The 19,343-nt window shown below is 38.0% G+C and overlaps 1 protein-coding gene across 2 annotated transcripts in view; it reads right to left on the bottom strand.

Moving 5' to 3' along the window:
• Nucleotides 1–19,343, bottom strand: part of TANGO6 (transport and golgi organization 6 homolog) — a 184,465-nt gene that overhangs the window by 140,241 nt on the left and 24,881 nt on the right. For both annotated transcript variants that reach the window (XM_068528750.1, XM_068528751.1), the window contains 2 exons: nt 18,381–18,543; nt 15,073–15,155 (listed from right to left, as the gene is read on the bottom strand). In XM_068528750.1, the coding sequence (XP_068384851.1) occupies nt 15,073–15,155; nt 18,381–18,543 (246 nt within the window). The remainder of the gene's footprint in view (nt 1–15,072; nt 15,156–18,380; nt 18,544–19,343) is intronic.

Below are 19,343 nucleotides of genomic sequence, written 5' to 3' on the forward strand. Positions count from 1 at the left end.
TTAATATGTGTTCCAGAAACTATGCTGGGATTTTTATCTCCCAGGTACTATGTTAGATTTTTTAAAGAGTCTGCACATTGAAATTATAACTATCTCATGAAGTCTGTATTAGCAGACCTATTTTAAAGGATGAGGAAAGGGAAACTTCAAGAGGCCCTAATTTACAGAAAGAGCATTGAGGTAGAAATCAATGATGTTTATGGGAAACTAAAGGTCATGGAGGCACAAGCTGGAAAAATCTCTGTGCTTTTCTAGAGAACCCTGTCCCTTTAAATCAAACCTAATTTTTCACACTCCTTAAGCCTCCCAATTCCTCTGTGGAGCCTGATAACGAAGGAGCCAGCTTCCTGTGCATGATCTAGCCTCCATAAGCCCAGCTAAATGAGGTGCATTGTATGGCAGTGTTCAGAAATAATATGTGGGGCTAATTATGATATCACCAATTATAGGAGGTAAAAAAGAGATTCCCCCAGATAACGTAAGGGCCTACTGTTTGCCTCTGGATTGTGTGTTCCAGAGGTAATCCCTAAGGAGCCATCCTTCCTTACCAGCATCTTTAGTACAAAAAAAACACACAAACAAACAAAAAAAATGAAGCTAAATCTTTATTATTTACTGGGCTAAAGCACTTCAAACTTTAACATGAATTCAAATCAAGCACATTTCTCAGAGGTATATGCTGTTGTTGATAAACTCCAATTTTTAAATTCTCTTCTTGTACTTTTTTGTATTTTCTTACAAGGAATAGAAAAAAACTGCACAGCTATTTATACATATACATATGTGATTCATTTTTATGTAAAGGTTCAGCGTATGTTTACTGAGTGCCAACTGTGTGCCAGACACGTTTGTGGTTCTGTGGATACAGTGGGAAACAAATTATCTGCTTCAAAGGAGCATACATTCTAGTGAGGGGACAGAAAATAAACAAATATATAATATCAGACAGTGACAAGTGCTAGAAGAAAAGCAAGTTTAAAGGGATAGAGAGTGATGAGGGGAAGAGCGTGTGGAAAGAGGGAGAAATTAAGAATAACTTATCAATTGACCAATAATCCATTAAGTTCACAGATAAGAATAGAGAAATTTTTTTTTCAAAGTGGAAAGATTTAAAGTCTCCTTTGGCTCAAACTGATCAATGAGTTTTCTCTATGAGAGCTCAAAGAACTTGAATGGCCTCTGTTTGACACATACAGGATTGTCACCTCCCTTCCAACACTGATAGTTAAAATTCCTCCTTGGAGTGAGCCCTACTAATCTACTTTTCTTTAAATGTCCTTAATGGAAGTGTATCTATTTTCCAAAAATTTTGGACTGGCCATCTATAAGCAATCATCAAAATCCAGTTCTATTATCCACCTTATGGATTGCTCTGCATCCTAATGACAAGATTGCACTTTATAGATGAAAGACAGGCAGTGGTACTTATTAAACTGACCCAGCTCAAGTTCTACCTCTTCCATAGGCCTGCTGTATCATTTCACTGCTGAACTGTTCATTCATTCTCTAATTCAAATATTCATTAAGCATCTAACCACCATTAATGACTTTTCTCCTATAAATTCCAAAAGCATTTGAGAGCTTGTAACACATAATCAGTTCTTGAATATATAGTTCTCTGACCTCTTTAACTAGCCTGGCAGGCAAAAGTCAAGTTCCCTACTTCAGCACCTGTAAGAGTAGGTGATTAACTTGTGTTACCTGAGTTTTTGGTAAATAAGCAGTTTAAACGCAGTTGTATACAATTTAAAGGAACACCACTGGGGGACTTCCCTGTGGCACAGTGGTTAAGAGTCCACCTGCCAATGCAGGGGACACAGGTTCGAGCCCTGGTCCAGGAAATTCACACATGCCGTGGAGCAACTAAGCCCAGGCACCACACCTACTGAGCCTGCGCTCTGGAGCCCGCGAGCCACAACTGCTGAGCCCACGTGCCACAACTACTGAAGCCTGCACGCCTGGAGCCCGTGCTCCACAGCAAGAGAAGCCACCACAATGAGAAGACCACGCACCACAACCAAGAGTACGCCCCGCTCGCCACAACTAGAGAAAGCCCGTGCGCAGCAACAAAGACCCAACGCAGCCAAAAATAAATTAATTTAAAAAAAATAATAAAGGAACCCCACTGTTATTGCTTTTATAAAGCAAACAATAACTACCATTTATTGCATGTCCACTTAAGAATGAACCAGGTATTCAGCTAAACATTTAATATACAATCAATTCTCGCAGGAGTCCTGCAAGTTAAGCATTTTATTCTCATTCTAAAACTGTGGAAAACTGAGGATCAGAAAAGCTGTGTTAGTTGAGCAAAGGTAAACTGTCAGTAAATGACAGGGCCAGGATGAACCCAGACCTGTCTGACGTAAAATCCATGCACAATCCATAGAGAAAGAAATGGAGTAGCAGTTGCCAGGGCTGAAGGGAGGGGGAAATGAGGACTGAATGCCTAATGGGTATGGGGTTTCCATTTGGAGTGACGAAAAAGTTCTGGAACTAGACAACAGTGATGATGGCTGTGCAACACTGTAAATGCCACTGAATCATACACTTTAACATGGTTAAAATGTTAATTTTATGTCTATTTTACCACAATGTAAAAAAGAGCAAAGCATGTACCCCATGGCCTCCCAATACTAACCTCCTCCTGTACACAATGATATTTTTATTTCTTCAATCCCTAACTATATCCCTGCTGTGGCCCCTCAGATTCAGTGGATCCCAGCTTGTCAGACTATTAATGACCCTATTCCTGCGACCTCTGTAAAGTAGGGCTGAAGTTCCCAGTGGCACCATGGACAGCACTCCTGTGCGGCCTCCTCTTCCTCCTACTGAGACTCTTATATAGCTCCTTTCTACCAAGTTTTCCGGTAGCTCTCCAGGGTCACAGTGTAGCCAGTCCTTTCCAACGACAGTCCCCTCCTTCTAATCTCTTGCCTCACACTAAACTCACATGCAGGTTAACAGTTTGGTCTGCACCTGACATCTAACATTACCTGCTGCTTATTATACTCCCAAAGTGGAATCTGGTCACTTTTCCCTTAATGTGGATTGCCTCACATCATTGACTTGTATCTGGAGTTTAGTGACCCATAAAGGGACATGGGAGGCTGGAATGATTCAGTCAATGCTGCACTGTGATCTCTTGGTGCCAGCACTGACAATGACCAAATGCCCCAGGAAAAAAGAATCTTCCAATGAAGTTACACCACATACGGAAAAAACTGTTGGGGCTAGTTCCTCCCAGTCTCCTGCACACTAGGCTGGTGACAGTACCGACTGAAGAAGCAGTGAAGGCACAATAGGTAAGTTGTTTCTGCCCCACTGAGGGGAGGGCCTGCCTGCCCCGCCTCTGGGCCCTAACACCCAAGTGTTGCAGAATTTCTTTGGACTGTGCTTATGTGCAGTCTCTTTCTAGGAGGGGGTCTTCCCTGCTCACTAGGAGGCAAAGTGGGGTAGAGATTCAAGTTCTGAAACACAATCTAATACTTGATATATTATTTCTACCTGTTGTAAAGATGTTCCATATCATTTGGAAGTTTCCTTTTTTTAGCAGTATAACTATCGGGCATGTTTCACATAGGGTTGTTTGTAAATAATTCCACTGAGCAGTTGAGAGGCTTAACATGAATCAATTGACTTCTCTGAGTCTTAGTTTTCTTATCTGGAAAATAAGAGGTTGGATTAATCAAGCTTTAAAACTCTTTCCTATCTACTCTAGCATTCTCTGACTTGACTGCAAGTTTGCTCATGGTCTTCTATCCTTTTCTGGTACCTCAGCCATTAAGAGGTAAGACTAGTTGAAAAGAATGAAGCATCCCTCCCCACCCCAAAATTTTTGAAACACTGAATCTTCAACTTGACCAAGAGGTAACAAATTTCTAACCCATCCTCAGGAGCTTTCTGTTCCATCAGTTCTGAAGTTAATACTCGAAAGATGAAATCCTGTTTAGCTGAAAGGTTTTCTGGTAACTCAAGGTTACTTGAGGTATCTGTGCAACTAGGGATCACCAAACAAAATACCAAGAGATAGGAAAGCTGAAGCAGAGAAGGGATAGACAGACTCTCAAGGTACCTTTTTAATTCTTTGGTGTGAAAAAGCCTCTCTGAGAGTAAGTGAAATGGTGCTTTGAAGAAAAGTGGAATTCTTATAACTACCTGTGGCTTTTCCAGTATAAATGTGTAGGACAGGACTGAGGGGCAAAATAAGAGGCCAGTATGGATCTAGGAAAACCAAAACGGCTCAGAAAAGATTAGACAAGGAGACACATGGGTACCAGTGACCCCACTGGGAACCTGGGGGTTTCCTCATTCCTTTCTGGGGATGTCCACGTTCACTTATGAATGCATCTTGGCTTTCTATTACAGATCCAGCCCTGAGAAGAGGCCTCTGTGGTTAAGCCTCACTATCCTTCATCTAAACTTAGAGGACTGGTGTTCTAACAAGTAAGAGAGGCATGTTTCTTGGTACTCTTAACTATGATTCATGCTCTATTGTAACTCTTTGTTTGCTTTACTGGGAATCAGGTAGCAGCTGATTCTTAATCATTTCTGTATTTGTAAACCAAGCAGAGTGGCAATCAGTAGGTACTTGGTAAATTTTTTGGTGACTGATTAACTGAATCAAAGAATGAATGAACAAAGCAGATTGACTGCTGTCTACTTTCTCAAAAGTTCTATTTTTGTGGGGAAGTTACAATGCCCTCTCTATTTTCATTTTTTCTTAAAAAAAAAAAAAAAAGCTGCAGCTAGAAGTTATCAATCAATGCAGATTATCTGAACAGAATCACAGAACTTCGGCCATGGAAGGGAGAGCAGATTGAACAATAGAAGATTTGATTTTATTATATTGGCTTGTTCAGCATCTGTCTTCAATGTCTGGAGGACTGAGTTTCTCTGGAAAGATTGACTGGAAATTTGAATTTAAGAAGAAAGGAAAAACTCAGAGGAATCAAAATGGTCAAAAGTATTAAGAACAGGACTTCCTGGTGGCCCAGTGGGTAAGACTCTGCGCCCCCAATGCAAGGGGCCCAGGTTCGAGCCCTGGTCAGGGAACTAGATCCCGCATGCATGCCACAACTAAGAGTTCACATGCTGCAACTGAAGATCCCACGTGCCGCAACAAAGATCCCGTGCCCCAACTAAGACCTGGTGAGGCCAAAATAAATAAACAAATAAATATATATTTCTTATAAAGTATTAAGAATAAATATGTGCTTCTGTTTCAAAGCAAACAAAACCGAAAGCAGCCCTCACGTGCTCATTTCATAGACTCCCATTATATTGTTAAACACATCCCTTAGAGACCACTGCAAAGTCACCGAAAGAGCACTGGGAAGTCAGGAATCAGGAAACGTGGGTGTGAACTATGTTTCTGCCACCTATGTGGTTGCCCAAATCCACATATTAAATGAGTGAACAGGGATAAGACATTTAAACCTCTCTAGGTCCCAGTTTCCTCATGGATAATATAATGTAGGCGTTAAGCTTTTAGCATAAGGACCAATTAAGATAATTCATGTTAAAATATTTTGTAAAATATATAGCCATATGCAAATGTTAAGTTTATTCCTCAATATTCTTGTTGATGCTACTGTGAATGGAACAGTTTTCTTAATTTATGGCCTTATCTTCTGCAGGGATGTACGTGTATGGAAATAGAAACATGATGAGCCTATTCAGAATCAAGCTGACTAAATCCTAACATTGAAATTCAGTACAGGCTGGAACTTGATTTTACCCCAGTTAAAGATTAAACTAGTCAAATGCTGCCTTCTAAAATATCACAGTGATCCTTTTGACAGTAGTGTTCTAGAACTTCTAACGCACTTACTGAGTTTAATTAAGACTTATGAAAAGCAAAAGAACCAGGCAAGTTTTACTTAATATAGTATTTTGTACTGTGCATGCTTTCAGAGCATAATGCATAAAACAGTCTTTAAAAAAAAAAAGAGTTTCCCTGAACCAAAAAGGAACTGACAGTTTTTTGAGCACCTATTAAATAATGCAATGACCCGGGCTTCTCTGGTGGTGCAGTGGTTAAGAATCTGCCTGCCAATGCAAGGGACATGGGTTCGAGCCCTGGCCCGGGAAGATCCCACATGCCGTGGAGCAACTAAGCCCGCGTGCCACAACTACTGAAGCCTGCACGCCTAGAGCCTGTGCTCCACAACAAGAGAAGCCACAACGAGGAGCCCGCGCACTGCAACTAGAGAAGGCCCGCGTGCAGCAACGAAGACCCAACGCAGCCAAAATAAATAAATAAATAAATAAATTTATTAAGAAAATAAAGAAAGAAAGAATGCAATGAGTCTAACAAAAGTCACCTTATTCAACCACCCGGCAACTCAAGTGACACATTTAAGTCACCTAAAGTCACATGGATAGTCAACCCTGGAGCCAATCTAGGTCCATCTGACTCAAAAGGCCAAGTGCTTTTCACTACACTATACCACAGAATCTGAACTGCAGCATTTAGAAAATCTAATGCTTAAATCTCACACATCCTTGAAGGATACTTCTTTTAGTCCTTTGCATGTTATTCAAAGTCACAGCTCAACAGGAGACGGAAACATCCAGAAAGAATGATTGCCTTTAGGGAGGGTCCACAGGTGAGAGGGAGACTAACTTTTCACTGTAGAGCCTTTGGTACTTATTAAATTCGTACCATGTGCAAATATTATCTTTTCTAAACAAAGACAGTGAGAGAAAGAGAGAGAGAAGGGAATGTTGGTCCCAGGACCAGCTCTGCCACTCACCAGTGTGATTTGGGACAAGTCACTTCACAATCTTTTGGATTTTGTTTCCTTTACCGTAAAATGAGGGATTAATTTGTCAAAACCCAAAGAATATACCACATCAAAGGTGAACCTTAATGTAAACTATGGACTTACAGTGATATTGACATGTCAACATAGGTTCACGAACCGTGACAAATACACCGTCCAGTGTGGGACGCTGATAGTGGGAGAGGCTGTGCACATGTGGGGGCAGAGAATACACAGGAACTCTCTGTACTTTCCACTCAATTTTTCTGTGAACCTAAAACTGCTCTAAAAAATAAAGTCTATTAAAAAAAATGAAGGATTATACTAAATTATTTCTAAAGTTCCTTCCAGCTCTAAGATTGTATTATTCTAATTTACTCTACACAAATAATTAAAAATTCGGAAGGAGGAGTCAACTGGTCAATCTGACAGAGAAACTTTAATTAGAAATTCATTAAGATTAGATGGGGGGAAAAAAAGACTTGAATAATTAAAGTCAAGATTTCCTAAACCTGGAAACAGAGAGCGAAAATGGAAATGAGAATGTAGAAAATAAACTAATTAGGTACCTTCTAGCCTTTCCTATCCTAAAATTTCTTCTGCCTTTAGGGAGTCTTGGGCCAGTACTGTGAGGAATACTAAAAGGCAACATCTCTCCATACCCAGTATCGAATTCTGGCCAGTTCTCTTAAGAGCAAGAAAATATCCAAATCAGAAAGAACTGGAATTCTTTTATCCTGCCCTACCCAGCACCAATCTCTATGCAATATGGGCCACTCTTCACCTCTGTAAGCAAAGAAAAAAACACGACTCCCTCTCATACCGGGGAGGACAAAAGAATATAAACATTCTAGAGATTAGGCCCAAGACACTCAGAGGCAGAGGAGACAGAATGGGAAGCCACTGGACTAAAAGCTATTTGAGCAGCATATGCCCTTTTTGGCTTAGATAATTTTACTAGAAATAAGGTACACACATAGAAATGACAAGAATTATTTATGCAGATGAAGTACAAGTGGCTATGCCAAGTTTTCATTTCAATTCGACTAGCACTTGTATATATACCTGTACTGCTGAGAACTTTCCACCTGGCCCACCAGAGCCACACTGCTCCACTCCCTGCTGTATGTGAAGGATGCAAGTGTAAAAAGCCCTTCCTTTGTCATTGTTTCTGCCATAAAATTTTCATTCAGAGAGCTGAGAGTTTATTCCTTTAAATACCAAGATGTACTTATATTTTAACAATTTTGGAAGGAGATATTTCTAACATGAATTATATGCAATCCCTGCCTTCTTAAACAAAGTATACTGAACACACTGGCCCCAACATACTTTGCTTTTCAACTGATTATGCCCTTTGGGGGTATTTTTTCTGTCTCCTTTCTTGGTCCTCTCTGCTCTTGTCATTGTGCCTTAGTTAGTCTAACTAACTTCTAATTTGTTACTTCTAGTTCTGCTATGGTCTTAAAAATCAGATAACCAGTCTGACCAGGACTGTGTATAAAGCAAAGAAGAAACTGGCTCTGAGGACTAAGGGGCTCTGCAGTTAGACTGAGAAGGCAGCCAGATGGACAGCTGTCATAACACAGGTGACATGGGATGTTAAATTGGAAACGTCAAGTGAAGCACCAAGATAAAATAGACTTAAAACTCCAAAGTAAGACACCAGACTATGATGAGATCAACACTATAACAACTCCTCATTCAGAAAGAGGGTAGAGAAGATCAAAGGTGTAGAGACTGAGAAGAGACTGATGAGGAGGATTTCTTTAGAGAAAGCTGTTGGTCAGAGTGAGTCCAATCCCACAACACACCAATGATAAAAAGACAACCCAATTTAAAAATGGGCGAAAGGGGCTTCCTTGGTGGTGCAGTGGTTAAGAATCCGCCTGCCAATGCAGGGGACACGGGTTTGAGCCCTGGCCCGGGAGGATTCCACATGCCGCAGAGCAACTAAGCCCGTGCGCCACAACTACTGAGCCTGTGCTCTAGAGCCTGTGAGCCACAACTACTGAGCCTGTGTGCCACAATGACTGAAGCCTGGCGCCTAGAGCCCGTGCTCTGCAACAAGAGGAGTCACCGCAATGTGAAGCCCACGCACCACAACGAAGAGTAGCCCCCACTCGCCACAACTAGAGAAAGCCCGCACGCAACAACGAAGACCCAATGCAGCCAAAAATAAATAAATAAAATAAATTTTTAAAAATTTTAAAAGAATAAAAATAAAAATGGGCAAAGGTTCTTAACAGAAATTTCTCCAAGGAAGACATCCAAATGGCCAATAAGCACATGACAGGCTATTCAACATCATTAGTCATTAGGGAAACGTAAATCAAAGCCACAAGGAGATACTACTTTACTCCCACTAGGAAGGCTATTTTTTAAAAAAGGATGATAACAAACGTTGGCCATAATCTGGATAAATTGGAATTCTCATATATTGCTGGTGGGAATGTAGAATGGTGTGGCCACTTGAGAAAATGATCTGGCAGTACCTCAAAAGGTTAAACATAGAGTTACCATATGATCCAGCAATTCCACTCTTAGGTATACACCCAAGAGAAATGACAACATACATACACACAAAAACCTGTACATGAATGTCCACAGCAACACTGTTCATAACACTCCAAAATGTGGAAACAACACAAATTTCCATCAGCTGATAAATAGGTAACAAAATGTGATATAACCATACAACAGAACACCATTTGGCATTAAAAGGTATGAAGTACTGCTTCATGATAAAATACAGATGAATCTTAAAAACACTGAGGAGCCAACTACAAAAGACCACATATTATATGATTTCATTTATATAAAATGTCCGGAATAGGCAAATCTACAGAGACAGAAAGTATATTAGTGGTTGCCTAGGGCTGGGGGCAAAATGGAGAGAATGGGAGGTTACAGCTAGTAAGTATGGAGTCCTTTCAGGAGGGATAAAAATATTCTAAAATTAGATTGTGGTGATGGTTGCACAACACTGTGAATATACCAAAAACATTGAACTGAGCACTTAAATCGGTGAATTGTGAGGTATGTGAGTTCCATCTCAATACATCTGTTAAACAGAAAAGAAGAGAGAGAGAAAACACCAGAGCTGGAAATGTTCCCAAATGCCTCTCTAAAATTAAAACACCCTCTTGTACCCTCTTGTTACTGAGTGAGTTGCTGGATCAATTCAACCACCCCAGATGTTTTCCTTATTTCCTGCCTTTGAGCTGTACTCTATAATTTAGTATTAGCAGAAAGTTAATGAAGACAACATACTCTTTGTTGCTAAATTTTACACAATGTTTACCATTTTTCTCCAATGTACACATTTCCTCTGTTTTCCCTCTGCAGCTGAGCTGCCAAAACCTTGTAGAGAGAATAAACCCCTTCCTGCTTTCAAGACAGTCCCAGTCCTTGTGCATAACCAAGTGTCTACACCAAACTAATGTTTTGCTTGTCTCTCCAGGAGGTTTTTAATTCACTAAACTGTTCACCGAACAATGAGGGTTTTTCCCGCCTTATGGGGGGCAACAATAGGAGAAATGGCAAGGACTCACTATTTCTCAATCTCTCTGATTTTTAGAGGCTAATTCACTTGCCAGAAAGAAGTTGTTTTGCTTTCCTTTTCTCCTAAAAGCAATTTATTGACGTCTACCTAACACTATGAGGGGTTTGTACCAAAGTTTAAACAAAATTAGTCCTACTCCTACCAGCACTTTCAAGTCTTTCTAACATTCCACACCTGGCTATTTTACAATTTTTCATCATGATATTTCTTAGATGGAACATGACTGAAGATAACCTTTCTAAAAGTTATTTGGGCTTTATTCTCTAATTCAGAAAGTCTGCTTTCTAGATTGCTCTGTATAATTCCTTGTCTTCATATTATCTGAAAAGTCCTTGCCTACCAACAGGTAGAACAAGATATAAGAACTTTCTTTTCGTAAGTCTCTAAATGAAGCATTAAAAAATAAAAACAGCATTATAGCCACTAAGTCATCAAGTCCTGTTTTATCTATGAACAATTTAATTCTACACTTGTGTACCAGGTCAACATTGTAAAGGGTGTACTCTGGTTTTTTTAACAGCAAAATTAAATAAAAGGGTAGTAAATACCCAACTTTAGTAAAAAGTGAGTGTTATGAGAATGAGTTTTGAATTTTTAAGCAGCATATATTTATATCTACAAATTTATTAGTATCATACATGAAGCTTAAACCAAACCAAAGCAAAAGCTCTTTCTTATCTGAAAGAACATGATTTAAGATTTACTTTACACCCTCATACACTGCTGGGGGCAATGTAAAATGGTGCAACCCCTTTGAAAATGATCTGACAGTACCTCAAATGGTTAAACATAGAGTTACCACATGATCTAGCAATTCCACTCCCAGGTATATACCCAGGAGAAATGAAAACATATGTACACGCAATCACTTGTACACAAATGTCCATAGCAGCATTATTCAAAATAGCCAAAATGTAGAACCCAAATGTCCATCAAATGGTGAATGGACAAACAAAATACGGTACATACCTACAACAGAATACTATGCAGCAATAAAAAGGAGTGAAGTACTGCTTCATGCTACAATCGAGATGAACCTTTAAAGCATCATGTTAAGTGAAAGAAGCTAATCACAAAAGACTACATATTGTATGATTCCATTTATATGCAATGTTCAGAATAGGCTAATCTATAGAGACAGAAAGTAGATTAGTGGCTGCCTAGGGCTGGGATGTGGGGAGTGGTGTGGGTTTCTTCTGGGGTAATGAAATGTCCTAAAATTGACTGTGATGACAGCTGCACAAATCTGTGAATATACTAAAAGGCCATTGATTCGCACACTGCAAATGGATAAATGTACGGTACATAAAATATATCTCATGAAGTTGTCTAAAAAAAAGGTTTACTCTACATCCAAATGTCCATCAACTGATGACAAATAAACAAAATATGGTATACATTCATAAAGTGAAATATTACTTACAATAAAAAGGGACAAAATATTGATACATGCAACAACCTGGATGAACCTCAGAAACATGATGCTAAGAGGGAGAAGCCAGTCACAAAAGAACACTTATTGCATGATTCCCTCATATAAAATATCCACAAAAGGCAAATCCATAGAGATACACAGCAGGTTAGTGGTTGCTTGGGGATGAGGGGTGGGACCAAGGAGTGACTATAAATAGGCACAATGGATCTTTTTGGGGTGATGGAAATGTTCTAAAACTGTACTGTGGTGATAGTTTCACAACTCTGTAAATTTCCTGAAAAATCACTGAATCGTATACTTAAAACATTATTTTTTGATCTGTGAAGTATATTTCAATAAGGCTGTTTTATTTAAAAAAGATTTATTTTAAAAATATTTTAAAGAGGCAAATATCTCAAGTATTAAAATGGGTAAAAAACAAATGAACAGGCAAGTTAAAGAAGAGAATATATGAATGAACCAAAAGACAAAAAAACGTTCAACCTCACTAGTAATAAGAGAACTAACTGCTAACTAAAACCACAATGTACCTAAGAGATAGACAAAACTCCCTGAAAACAACTCAAATGTCTACCAAGAGAAGAATAAACAAATAAATGGTGATACAGTCATAAAACAGAATAATAACTGACAGTAGAAATGAGTGGATTAAAGTTAGATATCTTACAATGCCATTTAAATAAAATTTAAAATCATGCACAACAATACTAAAAACAGCTTAAGGAATAATAAATACAAATTTAGGATCGTGGTTCCCACTGGGTGAGGAGCAAGGGAAATGTGATCAGAGATGGGCTCACAGAAGATTTCAACTGAATTGGTAATGTGTAATTTTTTCAGCTGAGTGGTGGGTACATGAGTGTTTTATTCTTCATTTTTTATTTGGTTTGTTTGAACCATTTCATAACAAACTAAAATTTAAAAATTTACTCTAAAATGTTTAATTTACTGCCATAGAAAAGAAATAAGAAATGTGGAATAAAAATTTTTTAAGTCTTGAAAATATAATTCACATACCATAAAATTCACTCTCTAAAATGTACAATTCAGTGGTTTTTAGTATATTCACAAAACTGCACAACCATCACCACCGTCTAATTCCAGAACATCTTCCTTACCTCAGAAAGAAACCTCATTCCCACTATCAGCCACTCCCAACTCCCCAGCCCCAGCCGCTAGCAACCACTAATCTACTTTCTGTGTCCATGAATTTGCCTATTCTGAACATTTCATTTAAATGGAATCATACAGTGGGTGGTCTTTTGTATCTAGCTTCTTTAAACATTAACAAATCATAATTTTAAACTGTTTATCCACTTGCCTCTGTGCATTAAACAGAAGCAGCATCACTGGCTTTCCTCAGTGTTAGTGGGCAGAATGGCAGTGGTCCCCTCCTGTGGCCCTTGGCAGACCAGTTCCATGTGGCTCACCAGGGTCCCAAGGGATGGGGAGGGTCCCAAGGGATGGGGAGTTTCCCCAACTCAGAGGGGCTGACTGTGGGGTCTCTTCCAATCACCCCTTCAGTACGTGGTGACGAGTCTCGGGTGCCTGACTACGTGGACTTATAGATGGCAGTATCCGGTTATAATCAAAGGGCTCTCACAGAACGAACAAGGGGCTTAAGCTTCCTGCCAAGAACCAGCCGGCTGAAGAGGCCAATGATGCAAACATAGGGGAGGGTGTGGCAACGAGGGGACGGCAGCGCTGACAGTGCTTGCTCCCCTACAAGTGCTTCAAGTTACTGAAGCACTTGAACCAATGAACAACTAGGATCGGCAAAAATTAGACACTGCCAAGAACACTATTGAAATATAGATTTAAGAACATTACAGAAACCATGAACTGTGGCCCCAGGGCCCACTGTACACCTAGGTACACAGAGTGATTAGCAACAGATTCTTTTCATCTGTATTTAATATGTACTTAGCATTCCCTTTTGTACACTGTACTGCGGTTTATGTAATATATACCTAAATAGGAAAAAAAAAAAAAAAGTGTTCATGCATGTTGAAACGTGTATCCATACTTTATTCCTTTTTATGGATGAAAAATATTCCATTACATGAAGATATCACATTTGTTAATTCATTCATCAGCTGATAGACATCTCAGTTGTTTCCACATTTTGGCTATTATGAATAATGATGCTATGAACATTTGTGTACAGGTTTTATATGAATATGTTTTCACCTCTCTATAACTAAGAGTGGAATTGTTGAGTCATATGATAACTCTACGTTTAACTTTTTAAGAAACCACCAAACAATATATTCCCAACGTGGCTGTACCTTTTTACATGAAATATAATTCCGAAAGCTGTTTACTCTTGTAAATGTTTTTAATAGTAAAATATTATTATAAATGTATTGAGGGACTTCCCTGGTGGCGCAGTGGTTAAGAATCCGCCTGCCAACGCAGGGGACACGGGTTCGAGCCCTGGTCCGGGAAGATCCCACATGCCACAGAGCAACTAAGCCCATGTGCCACAACTACTGAGCCTGCGCTCTAGAGTCCGCGAGCCACAACCACTGAGGCCGCATGCCACGACTACTGAAACCCATGCACCTAGAGCCCGTGCTCCTCAACAAGAGAAGCCACCGCAATGAGAAGCCCACACACTGCAACGAAGAGTAGCCCCCGCTCACCGCAACTAGAGAAAGCCCGCACGCAGCAACGAAGACCCAACGCAGCCAAAAATAAATAAATTAATTAATTTTTTTTTTTAAATGTATTGAAATAAACTTTAAAGAAGAATATTTACCCCAGTGCCATCTGGGCTTGTGCACAATGGATTTCATTTTTGTCTAAAAATACGTATTTCATATATATTTATAAGATTGCAACCATAGAGAACATACAATTTATATAAATATTTTTTCATTTTCAGTATGTATTTAGGAAGTCATTTCTATGACTCATTTATTCCAACTTCTTTATGATGATGATCCTATCAAAAATTATAAAGTAGATTCAATATTATCATACACTAAATTTTAGGAAGCCTACAGTATTGCAAATGCCTTTGTCAATTCCTTCAAAGACATACTTTCATCAGTGGCATGTGCCACTTAGAGAATCTGAACTGTTTAAGATTCAGAGTAAATGATGAAATTGACAGAGTTTCAAAATGTATCAGTTTTTTCACTAACAACTTAGTTTCCAGTTTTCAAGGTAAAAGGATTTTGATGGTTTGGAATTTAAGATTAGTCATTCCAATTCTTGAAGTACCAGTTTAAAAGGCAAAATTATTTTAAAAGACTAAGTACAAATATTAACTAAAAACACTAGTGACTCAAATTACCAACCTTATATACATCCTCAATACATCTACTAAGTTCTTCTTCTGTCACCAAAATGGTCCCTGGCACCATGTCACACTCTGAAACCTCTAAGGAACAAAAAACAAAATTACCCACACTCAGCACCTCATTGAACAGAAGAAGCTGGGCCTAAGGAAAAAAGTTTTACTAGAAAGTTCAGGAAGTAACAGCTAAAATTAGAAAATCAACATAGTTACAATACAGCACCATTCAAATACAATATTTCACAGAATGTTTCATTGATTATAAACATGCATTGTTATTTTATGTATCACTAAGAAAGAAAAAAACACTGCCAAGTAACCTATGAAACATTATCACTTGGGATTTTAATTTTAAATTAATGAATGAAAAGTTGGAGATTAAATTAAGTGAAAATGGCAGAATCAATGGTTGTGTCTGGGTGACTGGTACACAGGTGTTCATTATACTATTCTCTGTACATGTGTTTGAAAATTTCCCTTTAAAAAGTTTTAAGGGACTTCCCCGGTGGTCCAGTGGTTAAGACTCTGAGCTTCCACTGCAGGGGGTACAGGTTCAATCCCTGGTCAGGGAACCAAGATCCCACATGCCGCCTGGTGTGGCCAAAAAAAAAAAAAAAAGTTTTAAAACAGAGCTTTTTAAAAAAAGTATTAAGAGAACTCTCCTAGATTTATTTTATACAGTATTGTTATATGTCATTTTTTTTTTTTCCTTTGGCCACTCCATGCAGTATGCAGGATCTTAGTTCCACGACCAGGGGTTGACCCCATGTCCCATGTAGTGGAAGTACGAAGCCCTAACCACTGGACTGCCAGGGAATTCCCTATCATTCTTGATATAAGCTAAATAATTGGAATAAACAGGATAAGGAATTAAAACTGCACATTAAGTGTCCAACTCTTCTGAAACATTTCAACACCATTACCGCTATCTGTGTTTTGCCATAATATATCATCCTCTGTGCCACAGAGTACAGTGATGTGATATCCTTAAGAGTCCTCCACTTTACTATTGTCTTCACGATTTTCTTCTAAGTCACTGGCATCCATTCTACAAGTTTTAACGCTCATTTGCAGGCACAGACAATGCCACGATTGCTACCTGGCCAACAATGATTGTGAGATGCATCTAGATATTAGAGTTGCTAAAATGTGAAAAAGATTTCGAAAATAAAATTTTTTTTAATGTGAAAAGAAGTGCATCTTGGCATTCATAAAATACGATAATTCATCATAATTGCCACATAGTCCTAAAAATGTGATGCAATATGAAAAACAAAATAAGAAAGCTTATAGTTTAGAGATTGTTTTTCCAGTGGCAATGATGGGGTATATATATATAAGATCAGTCATATTCTTACCCAGTCCTTTTTGTTATCAATAGATTGTATATGCAAAACATGTAGCTGGTGTTACAGATGTAACCTAACACATGAGAATGCAGGGTAAATAGGTGTCCAATAAATATTCTTTGAATGAATGAACAAGGCCCAGGACAAAAATAATTGACCCACAACTGGACTGAATCTAGGCCTCCCAAGCACAGTGCTCTAGACCAGGGGTCAAACTTGAACACACACTTGAATTACCCAAAGGGCTTGTTAAAACAGTGTTGGGTCCCACATCAGAGTTTCTAATTCAGTAGGTCTGTGGTGGAACCCAAGAAGTTGTATTTCTAATAAATTCCCAGGCGATGCTGATGCTGCTGGTCCTGGGACCACACTTTGAGAACAACACTCCAGACTAAAGGAAATACCTAGCCAGTCACAGACAAGAAGATAAATAGATTAGTATTGAGGTACAGTCTTAACACATGAAATTAGATATAAATGCTAGGCCTTAATGACAAGGGCCAACAGAAATAATACTTCATTTTTTGAATCATTTTTTGAAGAAATACTAATTCTGGACTAGATTTCTACTAACTGTATAAAGGAATTTTAATTATTTATTCAAATACGTTTATCATGTCTGAATAATCACAAATTTCACTCCACCAAGGCTCAATCTGGTGCTTACTATGCACAAGAATTAGATTTTCTCCATTCTCACCCACCTAAACCCCTCTACACACACTCAGAAAAATTTATACTGTAAATGACTTTTATACAAAGTCTACACAGAACTAAATTGGGCTTAACCACAACATCAATTTTTCTCTTTATTTTTAACCTCAGAAACGACTATATGGAAAGGTTTTTTTTACTCACTAAGAATGCTGAAATGATACCCTGTATCCCAGCACTAATCTCAATGAAGCATGAACACACACTGAGGGAAGTGCTGAAAATGTCAATCTTTTAACACATTAAAACTGGCCAAATCTGGGAAAATTTAAGCTTCAAAATGAATGATAGGAATGTTCAGTCACCCACTGAATAAAAAAAGAACCTATGAATCTGTATTGATACTTAAATAATTATTTTTTAAAAAGAGGTGAGGCAAGGAGAAAAGAAAAGCTCTTCCTTAGAGAAGAATACCAACTAACAAATTAGAAACAATAAAAAAAATAGAAAGTCACCATTTTATGAGCAAAAATCATCAGTGGATACTAAACCACAGTATGAAGGACTGTTGGGAAACAGGATATTCACACTGTCTCATACGTCTATCATCCCACAGATTATTATTAATTACAAAGGGAGGAAGGTATTTTTACAGTGGAGAAATCTGGTTGCTACCACTTTAATCAAATAGTCAAATTTAACATCACTAATAATGGAATAAACTGATAACATGTGCCCCTAATCTGATGGACTGAAAAAAAAAGAAACCATCATATGTAGTATTCCTGCCAAAATGTTAACCTGGATCTAATCAAGAGGAAACAATGAGACAAATACAAATTGAAGAACATTCTATAACCTGGGCTTCAAAAGTGTCAGAGTGAAAGACTATTAGGGATCTATTCTACATTACAGAAAACTAAAAAGACATAACAAGTAAATGCAATATGATTTTTTAAAAACAGCTATAAAGGAAATTCTTGAGACAAATAAGAGATTTGAATAAAGTCTGTATATTCGATGTCTGCAACTAACTCTCAAATGCTTCAGAAAAAAAATACGTATGTGTGTAGGAAGAGACAAAGAGAAAGCGAACATGTCAAAATGTTAACTATGTGAAGTATATAGGGGTAGGACACTGCATTCTTCTTAGAACTTTTATGAAGTGGATTTTTCAAAATAAAAAATTGGGGGAAAAAAAGTAAAATTAAAGACACTGAACTACCACAGACTTAAGTTATTTCAATCCAAAACACGGAAGAAGGTCCTTTAGAGGGACAGCAAACCACCAGACTTCCTGCTTTACCTGCTGTATTTGAACATCGATGAAGAGGAGCTAACACTGGCTGAAGTAAGTACTTTGCTGCCAGTTGTGGCCGTTCTCTTGACATAGCTATAAAGGTAGTGGTGGCAACTCTCTGAAATTGTAGTCCTGTCAATTTATCTTGAAAGTGAAATAAATCCAAAATCTAAAAGAAAAATTACATGAAGTAAATACCAGGCTCTTTGCAAGAAGCATTACATTAACTAAGAAGATAACACATTAATTTCTTTATGCTAAAAAATAAATTTACTGCAGTAACACTGATCCAACAGAAGTTTTTTTTTTTTAATTTAACAACCCAGTGTCAAAGGGTATGAGAACTGAAGGAGCTATGTTTTTATTAAACAATTTTATCAGATTTATAAAATACATGCTCACTGTAGGAAATTTGGAGAATAAATTTTTAAGAAGAAAATTAAGTCTTCCCAAATTACTATAAACATTTTGGGTGCATTTTTTTCCAATATGTTTCCTGTATAACTCTTTTTTCTTTTCAATCAAGACCATACTTAATATTCAGTTTTGTGTATTGCTGAAACCTTCTCATATTGTTATAAATTCCTCAAAAATATTATTTCCAGATATTCAGTTTTTCCCCAAAATTTTGCTATGATAAATAGCAATTATGGGGTCAAGGCGTATAAATATATTCAGAATCTGAAGAGCCTGTCAGGTCTGAACAAAAGTCTACTTTATTCTCAAAAATAAACATTGATCTCTTGTGCTTGAGTTTAAGCACCCAACTGAAAAGCACATTCTGTTCCTGGCTTAAAACTGACTCTTTTACTTTTTGTAGACAGGAGAATCTTCTGTTCAAAAACTGTATGTGACCTCTGACACTGCCAAAGAGAGACTCAGTAAGATTAAAACCTATGACTTGATTTTATCATTTCCTTAAGTGCCCAAACTATAGCTACTAGTTTTGGAAAATATTTACTCATCACT

Source organism: Eschrichtius robustus, chromosome 19, assembly GCF_028021215.1.
Source record: "Eschrichtius robustus isolate mEscRob2 chromosome 19, mEscRob2.pri, whole genome shotgun sequence".
NCBI classification, from domain to species: domain Eukaryota; kingdom Metazoa; phylum Chordata; class Mammalia; order Artiodactyla; family Eschrichtiidae; genus Eschrichtius; species Eschrichtius robustus.